Source organism: Phodopus roborovskii, unplaced genomic scaffold (genome assembly GCF_943737965.1).
Source record: "Phodopus roborovskii unplaced genomic scaffold, PHOROB, whole genome shotgun sequence".
Classification (NCBI taxonomy): Eukaryota; Metazoa; Chordata; class Mammalia; order Rodentia; family Cricetidae; genus Phodopus; species Phodopus roborovskii.
In genome coordinates this window covers 18,114,943-18,130,028 of record NW_026126470.1, presented here as the reverse complement: position 1 = coordinate 18,130,028, position 15,086 = coordinate 18,114,943, and the positions used below count along the sequence as shown (strand labels likewise).

At 40.1% G+C, this 15,086-nt stretch overlaps 1 protein-coding gene across 2 annotated transcripts in view; it reads right to left on the bottom strand.

The window, feature by feature from the left end:
- The window catches only part of Cxadr (CXADR Ig-like cell adhesion molecule), a 46,419-nt gene that overhangs the window by 8,146 nt on the left and 23,187 nt on the right, over window positions 1–15,086 (bottom strand). The window contains exons 3-7 of one of the 2 annotated variants that reach the window (XM_051191775.1): window positions 12,428–12,632; window positions 8,232–8,387; window positions 7,422–7,544; window positions 6,773–6,911; window positions 5,291–5,477 (exon numbers count right to left, since the gene is read on the bottom strand). In XM_051191775.1, coding sequence (XP_051047732.1) covers window positions 5,291–5,477; window positions 6,773–6,911; window positions 7,422–7,544; window positions 8,232–8,387; window positions 12,428–12,632 — 810 coding nt within the window. Of the gene's footprint in view, window positions 1–1,070; window positions 5,478–6,772; window positions 6,912–7,421; window positions 7,545–8,231; window positions 8,388–12,427; window positions 12,633–15,086 lie in introns of those variants that run through there. The other variant, XM_051191774.1, reaches the window with a different exon arrangement.

Here is a 15,086-nt window from a genome sequence, read left to right as displayed (position 1 = left end):
ATTAAAGCTGGGTAGTGAGTGGTGGCCCACACCTTTTAGCCCCGCACTCAGGAGGCAGAGGCACGCAGATCTCTTGAATTCAAGGCCAGCCTGGTCCAGAGAGAGTTCCAGGACAGTCAGAGCTACACACAGAGAAACCCTGTCTTGAAAAACAAACAAGAAAAGGAAATATAGGCAGGTAAATTACAGAAAAAAAAAAAAAAAAAAAAAAAAGACAATGCAAAGCATTGGAGAAAAGACCCATGTAGCACCTGGGATGGAGGCCAAGGGTATTATTGACATCTGAGTAGGTGCCACTACCATTCTACAATACACAGGACACCTGCCTACAGGTGACAGTCCGCTCCAAAATGTTGACACCGTTGAGTCTGAGAAAACTTAGTAAACAACCAAATTAACGTGTATTCTTACAGAAACTATAATGCCCCATTTTCTTGAAATCACGTTTCAAGCCTTTCAAAATAGCTTTAAACCATGAGGATTGTTGCTGTGATCTGATGCTTTTCTGAAATTTTCACATTGAACTCTCAATGGCTAATGGGACAAAAAGTTAAAGTTTGGAAAGTGACAGCCAGGAAGGCTCCACCCTCTTGATTAGAATGAATGTCCTTATGAAAAGGATGAATGAGCTCCTCTGCCCCATTCCACCTTGGGAAGACACAACAGAGCAAGCGCTCACACTCCCGGTGCTATGGCTTGGGTTTCCCACCCTCCAGAACTATGAGCAGGGTTTGTTTATAAATGGCCCAGTCTAAGACATTCTTTTAATGCAGCACAAAGGGACCAAAACACTTCTGTTTAATATGTATTTATACACTTATAATTCATCTGAAAACATGGGTTTATTTCTAAAATAATGGGATTCCAGAAGCTTCAACTTCAATGCTGTATAAAAATAAACACTGGAATGCATATATGTGTGTTTCACTAATACTCACTGATAACAGTCTGTATTCTTGTTAAGGGATATGAGGGTGGAAGGAAGAGGCTCCATACAGAAAAGGAGGAAGCTGAAGCTTTAGTAGATGTCGGTAAAAAGCAAAATAAAGCCACACCACAAGGCAGAAAACTACTTTCTTCATTTTATTTCAAAAGTACACAAGGTCACAAAACTAAGAGCAAGTTCCTGGTTTTAAACAAAATTGTTCTTACAAACTTTTAAATCTGCATCATTGGATATGGAAGCCAGAAATTTGAAAGACAAAAATCTGAAAATGACACTACCCATACTCTACTCTGCAAATGTGGGGTGTCAAATTAGTATTCTTGGTACAACTGGATTTATTGCCAAAATTCACAGTTAGGGACAAGCATAAGTCAATCAGTGAATTGGGGTCCTCTTGACACCTGTATAGTTCAACAAATGAGCAGAAGCCACAGAGCTGGTCCTTAGCAGAGTCTTGGGTGTCCTCACACCAACCCAGCTGATGGCATCTAGATTACAAACTACAAACTCAGACATATATTTTGTAAGCTTGATCTTAGGGTTTAGAGTCAAATTCCGGAAAGTAAATGGCTGGCCTTCTAGAAGGAGAACTCCCCACAATTCACAAATTTACATATTATCTTTCCTTCTTTCTGTAATATTTCCAAATGGAGTCTTGCTCAAATAAATATACGTTATGGTAGTGTCAAGGTAGGCAAATACAAAATTCTATTGCAGAGCATGTTGCCTTTATTGCTGGAATATCCAGCGGCATTTGAGATATTAAAACTTGCCCAGAAGATTTATACTACAAAACACAAGGATGCTGTGGAGAAATATGTACATATATAATATATAATGTCACAAACCACCTAATATCGTGCCAGCATTTTTCTACACACTATTCTGCAAGTGACATGTTTAAAGCGTCCACCACATAAAATATGGACTTTTTCTGTTCACTGAAATAAGGCAACTGAGAGCACTCTAAACACAGTTGAAACAAAGTTCAGAAGAAACAAAAACCTATGAACAACATTCACATAGCTTCAAATTCACATGCTGCTTACACAGAGACAGTATTTAATAAGTCACACATTAAGTAGCCAACTCCATGCAGTGAGTTCTTTTTAATCAAGGTTTACTTGCCTCTTCACTTAAATTCTAAATCCCCAGGACTCAATCTGAAATTCATTTCTTTAAAGAATTCAGACTCAAACCTCAGTCTGCCTATTCAAGACAAAACCCTTGGACACTGAGTTCAACCCCAAGTGTTAGGTCTCTCAGTGTGGCTCAGGCTTGCTTTGAACTGGTTACTGGCCTCAAATCTAAGATCTTCCTGCACCTCTAGAGTTCTGAGATCAAAGATGTGTACAATCACATGTACCAGAAATTAGGCATTTCCATAATCTACAGGAATCTTTCCCCCTAAACACACTCAAGCTGTGTTAACATTCTAATAAATCCTTAGCTGATAACTCAAACTTAAGGAAATGCTTTTCTATATGTAACTTGTCAGGGAAATCAATACAAGACTTGTGAGCCTTGTTATCATACTCATAAGTTTCTGTGTAATGTATGTAACCCAGTGTCATTTCTCTCCAGATTACCCCATGTAACATTAAAATAGGGTTCTAAGTCTGTCTAGTATAAAGTAGAATAGAGAGGTCTGTCTGCTCTGAAGACACAGTCCTGGCCCTGACTGTTACTAGTGCTCTAGTTAAAATGCAATAATAAAGTTGTTAACTGCTGAACACAACAAGTATTAATTCTAGAACAAATACCTGCTCCCTGATTTAATTAAAATCAGCAATGAGAACTGTTTGGGAAACTACTAGTACTTGTCTGAGCTTTTGGGTAGAACTGAAACTTACAATGAGAATACTACATACCAAAGCTGAAAATTTAACTGTAGCTCTAATTCTATGTCCTATAGGTCCTTTTCTATTTTTCAATTTTTTTGTTGTTTTGTTTTTTTTTTTAAACAAGCTTGACTTTCAGTTATAGTTACTGCAGATCTGGACTGAAATACTCAGATACTCTACGTTTTGTTTGCCTTTAAATAAATACCAAGTATGAGGAAAGGAAGATCATATACATACACCTAAGTGATTTCTACCTAGCATAATCTTAATTATGTAAAAAAAAATTAAAATTTACATTTTAAATTTTCTTGTATTATCTTGTAAAAATGTCAAAAATCTGACCATAAAACATGGCTATGGTTATAAATCAGAAACACGGTCAAAGAGTACTGGGGGCGTGATTATTTTTTTTTAATCTTTATACACAATGGCGTCACTTAAGTGACATCAAAAAGAGAGCAGAGGAGAAGAGGCAAGATTGAGACTCTTAAGGGTAGGAAGAGTCACAGGGATGTGCTTTTGGAAATAGTACCTTCACCTCTAAGCACCTCCCAGGTAGGTGATAGCCAGCTCATAGGCACCAAAAAGTCCTAGTAGAAATCAAATGACCCAAAAAGGCACAGATGAAAACATTAACACAAATATAAAAGGTAATTTTATGTGAGGTTAGAACCTATTTTACAAAATGCTTCCAAATATGTAAAACTGTACACTAATCCATTGCATGGACATTCAGCTTAAATTCACCATTATAAAGTATACACAATACTCTGCCTAATTGTAAATGCATGCCAACATTAATTTACAATAATGTAGCATTTACCAGCGCAGCACCTGAAGAGATGAACAGAAAACGATTCCCTGGGGGAAAGGTTTTGAAGTTAATGGAATCTTTTATTACAGACCATATCTACTATAAAGAAACTGCTGGCTCATTATAATCTACACACACTCCCTCACAATCTTAAGGGAAATACAATAAATTCACTTTTTTCTTCTACAAAAACTATATTTAATACATTTGGCAGGTAGGAGTATTTCCCTTTACTCCTTTTTAAAATTTCTTTTAAAAGTATGTCACTTCACAAAACTAAAATCAAATTTGATTTGTGAGAATTCTAGAGGCAGGTCTGGCCACAGGACAGCAAGCATATTGCCCCAAGTCTGGAATTTAGGGCTGATAAAAACACTTAACTTGCCTCAAGTATATTTGTTCACTGAGTCTTGGAGGAAAATAACCTCCAGAACTGTACTCCAGATAATAAGCCTGCATCACATGTTTCTACAACATAAAATGTGAAGTACGGTAGATCACAAAACAAAAATACAAATTTAAAAATCAATAATTTGAGAATTCTCATCTATAACTGCCAGATGATAACTTTTTTTTGTTGTCTTTCTTTACTTTCTTTTTCATTGCAAAAACATCACCGAACACGGAAGGTTAGTGTTTAGCTTGGACTGACAAATCCTGCACCGTCATCTGTCTGGTCAGCTTTGCAGATGTCCACAGGCCTCGAGGCACTGGACATAATTAAGGGTTTCACCCACAGGCCCCAAGGCACTGACATAATCAAGGGTTTCACCCATAGGCCCCCGGGGTACTGGACATAATCAGGGGTTTCATCTCTGTATGGAGAAGCAAATGCTTCTGCTAAATCTCAAATGTGCTCCTTTTCCATAGCACATAAAGGCTATTACTTCCTGTTGCCTCTGCAGTCTATCAGTGAAATACTTAAGAAACTGTTCTACAGCCAGTATAGTAATACAGACTTGGAATCCCAGCATTCAAGAAGCTAAAGCAGAAGGATCATGATTCGAGGCCAGCCTAAGCTACCCACTAAGACCCTATCTCAAAACAGAACACAAAAATAAAAGAAAGAAATTATCTCATAACATTCATGAATGACTTAGAAAGGAAGCTAGTCATTTCTAAAACACTGTAGTGTCTCCTACTCTTAGAGATATCCTAAACACACTTAGAATTCTCTGAGAGACTTATAAAAACAAATTCAAACATTGTCATTTTTCCATGGATGTTTCTTAAATTTGGGGGATACTGTTGTTCATAACTAGATTATCATTTTGGTATGTCTGTAAATTCACAAATTTCTTCACCTATGACATCATATTCAAAGTGCCATTGAAATCAACTTATTAAGAAAACTCGTCTTCTCCAAATGATCAATGCCATTACTATTAAGCCTTTACTGTTTCACTATAATCCAAAAAAAAAAAAAAAAAAAAAAAAAAAAATTGTGGTGCATGTTCCTTCCTTATATAAGGTTTCTCAATAACTTCTTTGTGTGTGTGTGATGCGCACACACATACATTTTGGGGCTGCTGTTAGCAAAATTTAGACTAGAATAAAGAGAAGAAACGAACCATGGAAAACAATAGAAAACAGAGATGCAGAATTCTATACTATAGACCCATCCTTGCTTTGCGCTGGAATCATCACCGGAACCGCTCCCATTCGACTTAGATTAGGGGCAGCTACCTTAGCCGGTGCCAGAGTAGGACTCTGAGGAGGAACTCGTTCAAAGTCTTCACTGGGCACTTGGTTATACTGAGTCTTGGAATACCCTTCCATGTTGGAAGGGGACATGGATCCCAGGGAGGAGTGGTTGCTGCCAATGTAGCTCCTGGCAGTGGATGTCCGACTCTTCGGAGGCGGCACATCTTCCCTGCAAAACAAAGACCCCAACACAGGCTAAAACGTTAGCTTCAAAAAAAACCTACAATCGTGTAAGCCACACATCATGGGTAAGTATAAAAATGCAAACACTGAGCAAGGCCTAACATGATTAATTGTGTACCTGTCCCAATTCATTATGTTGGTGAAAGCACAAAAATCAGTTAATGAACTATGGGTTTTGTACAAATGCATATGGTTTCGTAACATCTAATAAGAAAGAATCTCAGTTTTGTATACTAGCATCAACGATCATCTAGTTAGCCACATATACATACACTCCTAGCCCCAAAGGAAGGGAAGAATTCCTTTTCACTATGAAAGTTCTCTAAGACTTTAGCAACCACAGATTTCTGTTTTCAAAACCTGAGAATTCATAGCTAAGAATTTTCATCAAGCACTGACATAGACTATAAGCTGATGGGAGATGTCTTTCCGTATGCTATGACTATATGTTTCTCTTATTGGTTGATGAATAAAGTTGTTTCAGCCAATAGACAGGTAGGATTTAGCCAGGTGGGAAATCAAAACAGGGATAGAAAAAGGTAGTAGGTGGAATTAAGGAGGCGCCATGTAGCTACCAGGAAAGGTAGGAGGCCCGGGCATTCTCTGGTAAGGCCATGTGGAGATACACAGATTAATTGTTATGGGTTAATAATAATTAAGAGAGAGCTAGCCAGTAATAAGCCTGAGCAAAAGGCCAAACAGTTTATAATTTATATAAGTCTCTGTATGTTTATTTGGAACTAAAGGACGGCGGGACCAGGTGGAACAGAAATCTGATCACCTTAGGTTCATCTTAAAAAAACAAGTGCTACAGTTTCCAACCTCCAGACCCAACAGCAATTTCCAGGTTGTTAATCCATTTAAGTCATGTGTACAATCCTAATTAAAACCTACCAGTTTAGAATATTTAAGAAAATAAGCCATGTGTGGCAGGAGACTGGAGCACAAGGGTTAGGAGTTCAATGTCAGTTTGGGCAACTTGGTGAGACTTTCTCAAGAGGAAAAACTGCATTCCCAGTCCCACAACTACCCACGCCGCTAACGACAAACAAGTCTTTCCATACGAAGCCTCGGGTGTTCTTGAGACAACCATTTTGCGTAATTCTCAAAATAAGGAAATGGGAAGGGTGGTGGGAACATGAATGCCGGGAAATGATTTGAATGAAGGGAGGAGCCAAAGTTTGTACCCAGTTTTCGTAATACTGTCCGTTTGAAGGCTTCCAGAACTGACACTTACAAACGCTGGCTACATACCTGTCAAATCTACTTTCACTTAATTACCTGATATCGTGATGAACTTCCTTCTCATACTTCTCTTCTCTGCGTTTTCTGTGACAGCAGAAGAGGATGGCACCAATGAACACAAGAGCCAGCAGCGTCCCTATGATAGCCCCTGCAATTGTCCCAGCTCGGTTTGAAGCTGGAATAAGATTTCAACAGGATCAGTAAGAAGAAGAAAACCCACACACATGGCCTACTACTGAAAAAGTACAGCATATAGAGATAGACGCCTCTCACTGCATGTAGTACCTTTCAAAAGACTGATCAGCAAGGCTTTTGTCTAGCAAGAAAGACAAAATATGTTTAAAAAAATACTTTTTTGAATGTCGTATCACCAAATCTAGAAAACTGATGTAATTTGAGTCAAGGCTATCTTGATTGGCACACAAAAGTGTCATAAGCTCCTCCTCCTTTATTGGCTAAATAGTGTACTGAAGCTGATTTGACAACTTTCAGTTACACAAATGATGGTCTTATTGCTAGAGTGACATGTCTTTTCTTCTGCATGAACTAGAAGAGACAGTAAATACCCACAGCGTCCTAACCAAAGTGAGCATGGTATCCTTGCCTTCAATACGCCCTCACTGACTAAATTAAACGAGGCCATGAGATTCTAGCAGAAGCAAAGCAGATGAAAGAAACCACTCACGAGGGACGACGTCCAGACGCAGCATACACTGGTCAGAGCCCACTCTATTTTGGACTGTGCAACTGTATGTTCCAGAATACTCAGAACTGGCATTTTTCACAGATATAACTGGTGAAGTCATTTCTATGGAAAAAGAGGTAAGGGTGGGGAAGCAATTATGTTTTTACAGGATGTACAATTACTCTCCATTTTTAATAAAGATAATAAGACTTACAGAAGTTTGACAAGCAGAAGGCATCCAGTGTCGGATACAAACACACTGAGAGAGCCAGACGCACATTCCAGATTCATGCAGTCAGAGCCTGCAGGCTCTACAAGCAAGCTCACAGTTACCACAACCCCTCAGTCACAGCCTCGGCTAAAGCAAGATGGCTGGTCCACTAGGTAGCAGTTATATTATCCTAAGCGTGATTACATTTGGCCAATTTGTAACTCATGTCGCTTCACATAGGTTGTTTGGTTTATACTTGCGTGGGTAAGTTACTGTAACATAGTAAGAACCCAGGCAGAACAACCATGACCCCACTGATTGCTTTGCCACTAATTTGACACCTTGAACATTACTCAACATTAAAAAGATCTGGCAAAATAACTAATTACAATATACTAAAGGTGAAATCTTTTAGAAATATTTCTTCTTTGAGAACACTTGGTTGTGATCATAAAACAATGAATGACATTCATGGTGATTTGGATCGTTCTACATAGATCAGGGAATTTAAAATGTAACATACACATACAAACACTCCTAGGTTTAAATCCGTATCAATCAGTGGCCCCTGGGTACCATTCTGTGTCGGGGGGCAGTACCTGCTAACCATGGAGTAGGCATCTTCTGGGAGTCTGACAATTTCTGCCATTCATATCGCAATGGAAGTGAACCTTCTTTGGGTTCACATTTTAATTTGAAGTCATTTCCAATCTCTTCAGATCCATCCACAAAACATCTCGTACCCGAAGGCTTAACTGAACAAAAAGGAAACAAGTCACCGCTTTACCTAAGAGAGTGGGATTTGTTTTTCTAAGGGATTACTTAAGAACAAAGTATGATGCATAGCCACTGACTCCTTTATCAGCCACTGCCGGGCTTGCAAAGCACAAGAGAACAAAGAATGATATGCTGTCAACACCAGTTTATGCAGCTGTATCCAACACAAACAGGCAATGAGCTCAGGCAAGCAGCCATGGCATAGTTTGGCGACATCTCAAATGCAGCTCAGTGCATGGCCATTCCATTCCGTAGCCACAAGTCAAAAAAAGCATGGCGACGAGGCTGGGTGATGATGCTCCCAGGAGCTACCTTCCATTCCTTACCTAGTAGTCTCTGTCCTTGAAATGCATCCATCTGTGAGTATGTGCCAAATCACAGCTCTCTAGGTGTCGTTACTGGACAAGCTGGGCACTTATTAATAACGCTGATAATTGGGACAATCCACTTTAGTGCAGCACAGACCATTTAACGTTAGGTATTACATGAATTCAAGTCCACTCAGACAGCAGCATCATAAAAAGTAAATTGGAGGTTATCTTTCAGACTTCTGAGCAGCGGTGTAGAGTAAAAACTAATCTCATTATCTTCACCGCACCCCAACTCTGGCCTAATAGTTTGGCATTGCGCCGTTCTGCGTCTCCTTGAAGCATGGCATTTATGAAGTCAAATTAATATCTTAGTCAAATGTGTTTATATAATCTTTGTATAGTACTCTAGTCGGTAACTGGTTTCAGGACCATATGGGTATAAAAATATGAGGACTCTCAACTGTTTTACATAAAATGAAATAGTTTTCACTAAACCTACTCCTGTTTAAGACATTCAATTACCTATAGATTGCTCATAAATCTTATTACAATGTAAATAATACTTAGTTGTTATAAGGAGTATGACTGGCTGGAAAAAAAAAAAATCACTAAAAGTCTGTACATAAATGTCTCCAAATAGTTTTTGATCCATGATCGGTTCATTGTGAAGGTATGAAACCCAGGAATAAAAAAAAAGACTGACTGTACATCCACTAAGCAAGCAGCCATGCGACAGCCTTACTTCTAAATCTGGCTAGCTGGTCAGATTTCTATCACATAGCATAGATCTTTCCTCCCTCTGGAATCATGACTGTAATGAAGAATGTTATGAATATTTTTGGTCTTCTATTCCATTAAGTTTTTTAGAGTAAACCATGTTGTGTATATGAGAAGTCGCCTTCATGAAATGCTGATTACCCTTCTACTGCACCAGCACAACACAAGTGTGACTTCCCATTCAGCTACTGATGACCTTTATAGTCTGGGGACAGACAACTGTAAAACCTCCTTAGCCGAGAGCACCAGGAGCAAGCGCGCTGTCTGCGAAATCAGAATCAACAGCCAGGGAAGTATAGAATGCTGCTACAAGAGGCAAAAACCTATAAAGGATTTTGGGGATGCTCTGAAAAAAGCAGACACCAGCTCCCAGGCAGCTGTTTCTGAGGAGAGAGCAGGAGAGTGGAGACTAAACATGGAGTGGGTCATGTCAGGAGGGAGGGTCCATTAACGGTGAGTATCCTAGTGAAGAGGGGTAGGGTAGGGCAGGGTCGGGCTGGGAGCAATGCTGGCCAAACACTACGTCATTCTTTTCATTTTGCTTTTGGGAAGAACAATGTTTGCTGCAAAGGCTGTGGTTGGCTTAACCATCTGCCATTCCTGTCTGACAAGTGCCGGAGCTGTTGATTTTCCTCAGTCTAAGTTGATTCTCGTGTGCCTTCGGTTGTACGTTGAGTTTTCCTCATCTCACCTGTTACGAATAAACGTGAGCACTGGAACACTTATCCACACTAAATTTTAACGGCCATTCATTCCTACTGCTACCGCAAGTGTGCTTAGCCAAATTGCCATCGTGTTGTTCCACCTACAGAAGGCATGCCTGTCCACAGTCACTCTGAGAATAGAAATGCAAATGCCACTTCTTCCCAATGTACCCTTCCCCAATTTTTGATAGCCAGCTGTCCATCACATTATGAAGAATATGAACACCAGTATGAAATGCTCGACAATTTATCTGAACTCAGTACTTCCAGGATGGTGCTGGAAGAAGGTAGCATCCGCATCAGATCTGAGTAAGAGTTCAGACCTCTGGTTTGAAGAAACTGTCAGCGGCTTATGCAACTGACGAACATAAAAGAGTCCATGTTTACATGATATAAACACAACTAGCATTTCCAATGATGCCACATTCCCTTCTCTGGAACCTTATTCAGGTTCGCTTTCACATCATAGGAAATCCTTTTAACTAGAGCCATTTAAGATGGCATGTCTTTAAGATCAGAACCCCTCGGGTGCCAAGTCAGTACCAGCAACTAAGACAACCTCAGCAGTTGCCATTGGAATGCAATGGACAGCGCCTAGTCCCTGTCTGCTCATACAGGCACGCTTTAGCAGAGGCTGTGGCCAGAAAACTTACTCATCCTACCCTAAATCTCTTATGTATTTATTCCCAAGATTATCTTGAGTAATTCTAGTAATCAACTTTTCCTACAAAAAGTGTGTCTCCCTGAACATAAGACTTTTGAGTGCCAAGGCAGGGAAATTACTAACATACAACAGCTGACAGCTGTGTTTTACTTGATGGAGGTCAATACACACTGAGTATCCAGTCTACCACAAGAAGTTTTAGAGATATATTTGAGTTATAGGCTTTCGGCACCTCCCAAGTTGAAGAGATTAATTGTACACATTATTTAACTTTCTAAGGATGAATGACTAGCCTCTGCAGTCTTTGACAGCCTACTAAGAAGTTGACACATCTCTCGTGTAGCTATGCAACGAGAGTTACAAGACATCCCAGCAACCATCTAATTCCCTCAACTGAAGAATAAAAACAGTGATTGCAAGGAGGGAAATAACACCTCCATCCTTATTCCAATCCCTTCTACCATAGTACATCACCTCCAACTGAAATACTCCAGCAATTTGAGGACAGATGGCTCCGTGGATGCCAACAAGTACTCATTAAAGCTCTTGCAGAGGACCCAAATTCAATTCCCAGCACCCACATCTGACAGTTCCTCACTGCGCATGACTCCAACTCCATGGGGCTCTGACCCTCTGGCCTGCATGGGCACTAGAACACACATGCATACCCACACACAGACATCCACATAGACATACTTGAAAATAAAACAAATCTTTAAAAATACAATAACTCTAAGTAATTAATAATAGAAACTTCATCTATCCTTATGAAATTAAAGGTTTAAACATAAGCACTTTAAAACTGAAAAATATCTTAGGCTTAATGATAACTAAATCTTTTATGTTTCAAAGGGATAGGATGAAGTCAAAGGAAATGACAAGTTTCAACTAATTCTCAGGGAAATTTCTGAAGATAAAACAACAGTAACCAAAAAAACAAAATAAAACAAAATCTTATAGCAGTTAAGGTTAACCCCTGGTTTAGTCTGGTTTTTGTTTGTCTTTGTTTTCTATTGCTATAACAAAATACCTAAAGGTAAGGAAATTTATCTTGTAATCCTCGAGGTCCTCCAAGAAGATGATGTCAACTGTATCTGCTTGGTTTCCAGTGAGGACCTCTCATGACCAAAGCAAAACTGGCATTTGAAGAGAGAGCCCTGAAGGGGTCAAAGAAGTGTGACAATCTGCCTTCTCTGTAACTGATCTAGCATCAATGAAACTACACAGATCCCTTCACGACAATGGAGGCTTACCTAAAAGATCCACCCACTTTCTAAGTCTCAATGAGTTTTGGTCACTACATATTCAAACCATATTAGGGTTCTACTTCCATTGCCTAAGACCTTTTCATTTACTTTCACAAGTAGGCAGACCTCTTCCTTTCTCCATTCAAAAAAAAAAAATATATATATATATATATGGACTAAGTCTGTTTTCTGCTATCCAGCGATATCACTTTGTCATTAAACCAGCTTTGTCTTCCATAGATGCTGATACTACATGCTGTAGCCACTTTCCCTGTACCCATGGAACCCCCATTGACACAAGGAATGATAACTTACCAAGAACTGTCAGCAGAAATTTCTTATTTGCAACCCCAGGAGCTTTCTTCACTTTGCACTGATATGTGCCAATATCAGATAACTGCAGATTCGTTACATTTATAGACGCATCGCCAGACGTGACATCATTACTCGTAAAATGTACTCGTCCTTTCAGATCTGGATAGTAGTTATCATAAATTTTGTCTCCAGAATACAAAATAATCTAAAACAAAAAGCAAAATAAAACAAGGAGATAACAAAAAAAAAAAAAAAAAAAAAAAAAAAACTACCTCGTTTCCCAACTGTCCATACTTCCCAGTACAATCCCTTGTTCTTGCCCTGAGACTCAAGGGCAAAGAGTAGAACCAAACTCAAACAACAGGGCCATAGCTGGGCCCTCTACACATAAGATTCTTATTTGAGCAGTATGGGGGAAAATGACACACATGAATACCTTTTCCCCAACATTGATGTAAAATGCAAAAACAGAAAAATGTATTCTGAAACACCAGCTATCTAACCAAACACAGGATGAGAAAGCAGGAGAATCAAAAGGGACTGAGCTCTGGCATCATGCTTCATTTCAGAAGGGGACACCAAAGCGGAGTAGGATTACATCATATGCCCTACCGTGGCTGGGAAAAAAAACAAACAAAAAACCCCACCCACAAACACAACCATAATCTACACAGACTTCTTGTCGAAGATATTAATTATGTGCGGGACAACTAGAAAAGATCTCAAGGATATCTTTTTCCTGAGCGCCTCTGTGTTTGACTCCTTTTGGATGTCTGCTAACTGCCCAACTCCAGGTCACACTCAAGATCAGATTGCTGAGTAAACACACAGAGCAGCTGAAGCTGCCAGCTCTGGGCCTGAATACACTAGCCATTTCCTTGCTCCTTAGTCAGGCCACACCCACTGACCAACGTCGACATCAGTCAACATTCATGAGCCCATAAACAAGACACTCTGTCTTCCTCCCTATACAAGTTTTTCACTCGACCTGTGAAAAGCTATAGAGTTCAACCAACTCTACTTCAAAAGACATGACACACCCATCCCATTTGTGTTTTAAGAAGCACCACACAGATACTGCTTTCCTATGACTGGCTTAAAAAAAAGGGGGCGGGGGGGGGGACAACTAGCATTTACCAGGCAATTTTACATGTCTTTGCTGATTTCTTGCAACGTGGCAAGGATGGTGGGATTGTCCCCTTGTAACATTTATACTAAGAAACTACCGGTCCTCGTTAAGCTATAAGCCAGTCCTGCGGGGAACAGTATGAGACTAAGACTAATGCTTCTATATTCCTTCCAAGCTGACAAATAATTCTGTGTGCAGTATTTCATTAAATTCTTCTAAGAGGTAGCTGGGGCATATGACCGCCCCCCCCCCTTATCAGACTTATGAGGAAATGGATTTATGGAACATGGGAGACGGAAGGACAACGCAAATGATAACAAAAACACGGGTGTGAGAACTGCAGAGGTCTGGGCTCAAATCCCAACTACTAGCTAGATGGCATTGGCCTCGTTCCTTCACATCTCTGAGCCTGTTTCCTCACTTTCATAAGCATAACCGTGCGTACACTACAGAGCCATTTTTAAAGCTTAAACAAGTATGAAGAGTCACGTGCTGCATACAGATGTCTGTCAACCCCTGAGTATGGAGACTACGGTGTGGCAGCATGACTACTTCCCAGTCATCTTACGTCTGTGCGTTCTATGAGGTTCAAATGGTTGTAAAATCTGACGTTGATATTCTCAGAAGATGTTCTTCCTGCCGAAACGAGCATGGCTATATAACTAAAGCTTGGCCAGGATGTGGTACATAGTAAAGTGTCACACAGAGATTAGACTAGGCACTTCTCCAGCCCTGTCTACCTGCTAAGTTACCTCTAACTTAGTGCAGCTAACATATGATATAGCTAGAATTCTCTTCTCCGGAGATCTCTCCTTACCTGCCATCTTCCCTTTCATCCGCTTTTACCGTGCATTAAATATGAAGCTGGAATTTTAATCCAGAAACGGCCACTTCAGACCAAGAGCCCCTATCACAGTTTTCTGCTTCGTTCTTAGCTTGGAAGATTTGAGACCCTCCTTGCATGAACTGACAGGCTCGGGGCACGCCTTGTCAGCCCGTCTCTACATACAATTCATCACAGACTTCACCTTCTCCTGTAACTCAGAAGGACTGAAGGCCCATGCTCTCCTGGGTTAATCACAGGTTCAGAATGCTGAGCAGGACGAGGGAAGGGAGTGTCGAGCCTCCATTAGAAATGTGTGTTCAAAGTGCAGACATCCTCACTCAGAGACTGGGGGGGGGGGGTGTTGGGGGGGGGGGTTAGAGTGGACACAGCCACCGGGTATCTGGGACGATGAGAGTCAATGAGACAACTCTTTGTTGGGGCTCCTTTTGCTTCGGAAACAGACGCTTCTGGTCAAAGGATTGGGGCAGAGGTAAATCCATAGCCCTTGTCACTGACAACTACGGCACGTTCTTCTGCCTTCCTTCACAAATTTATCAAAACAACTCATTTCCCGGCTGCACTAATCCAATCATTACATGGAAGAATTTCATTTCCAGTTGTAAAATAACCACTTCCCTCTTATTTGGACAGTAAGTAAAATTGTTTTTTTTTTTTTTTGGAAAGTGGTCACACTGTGGAGCGCA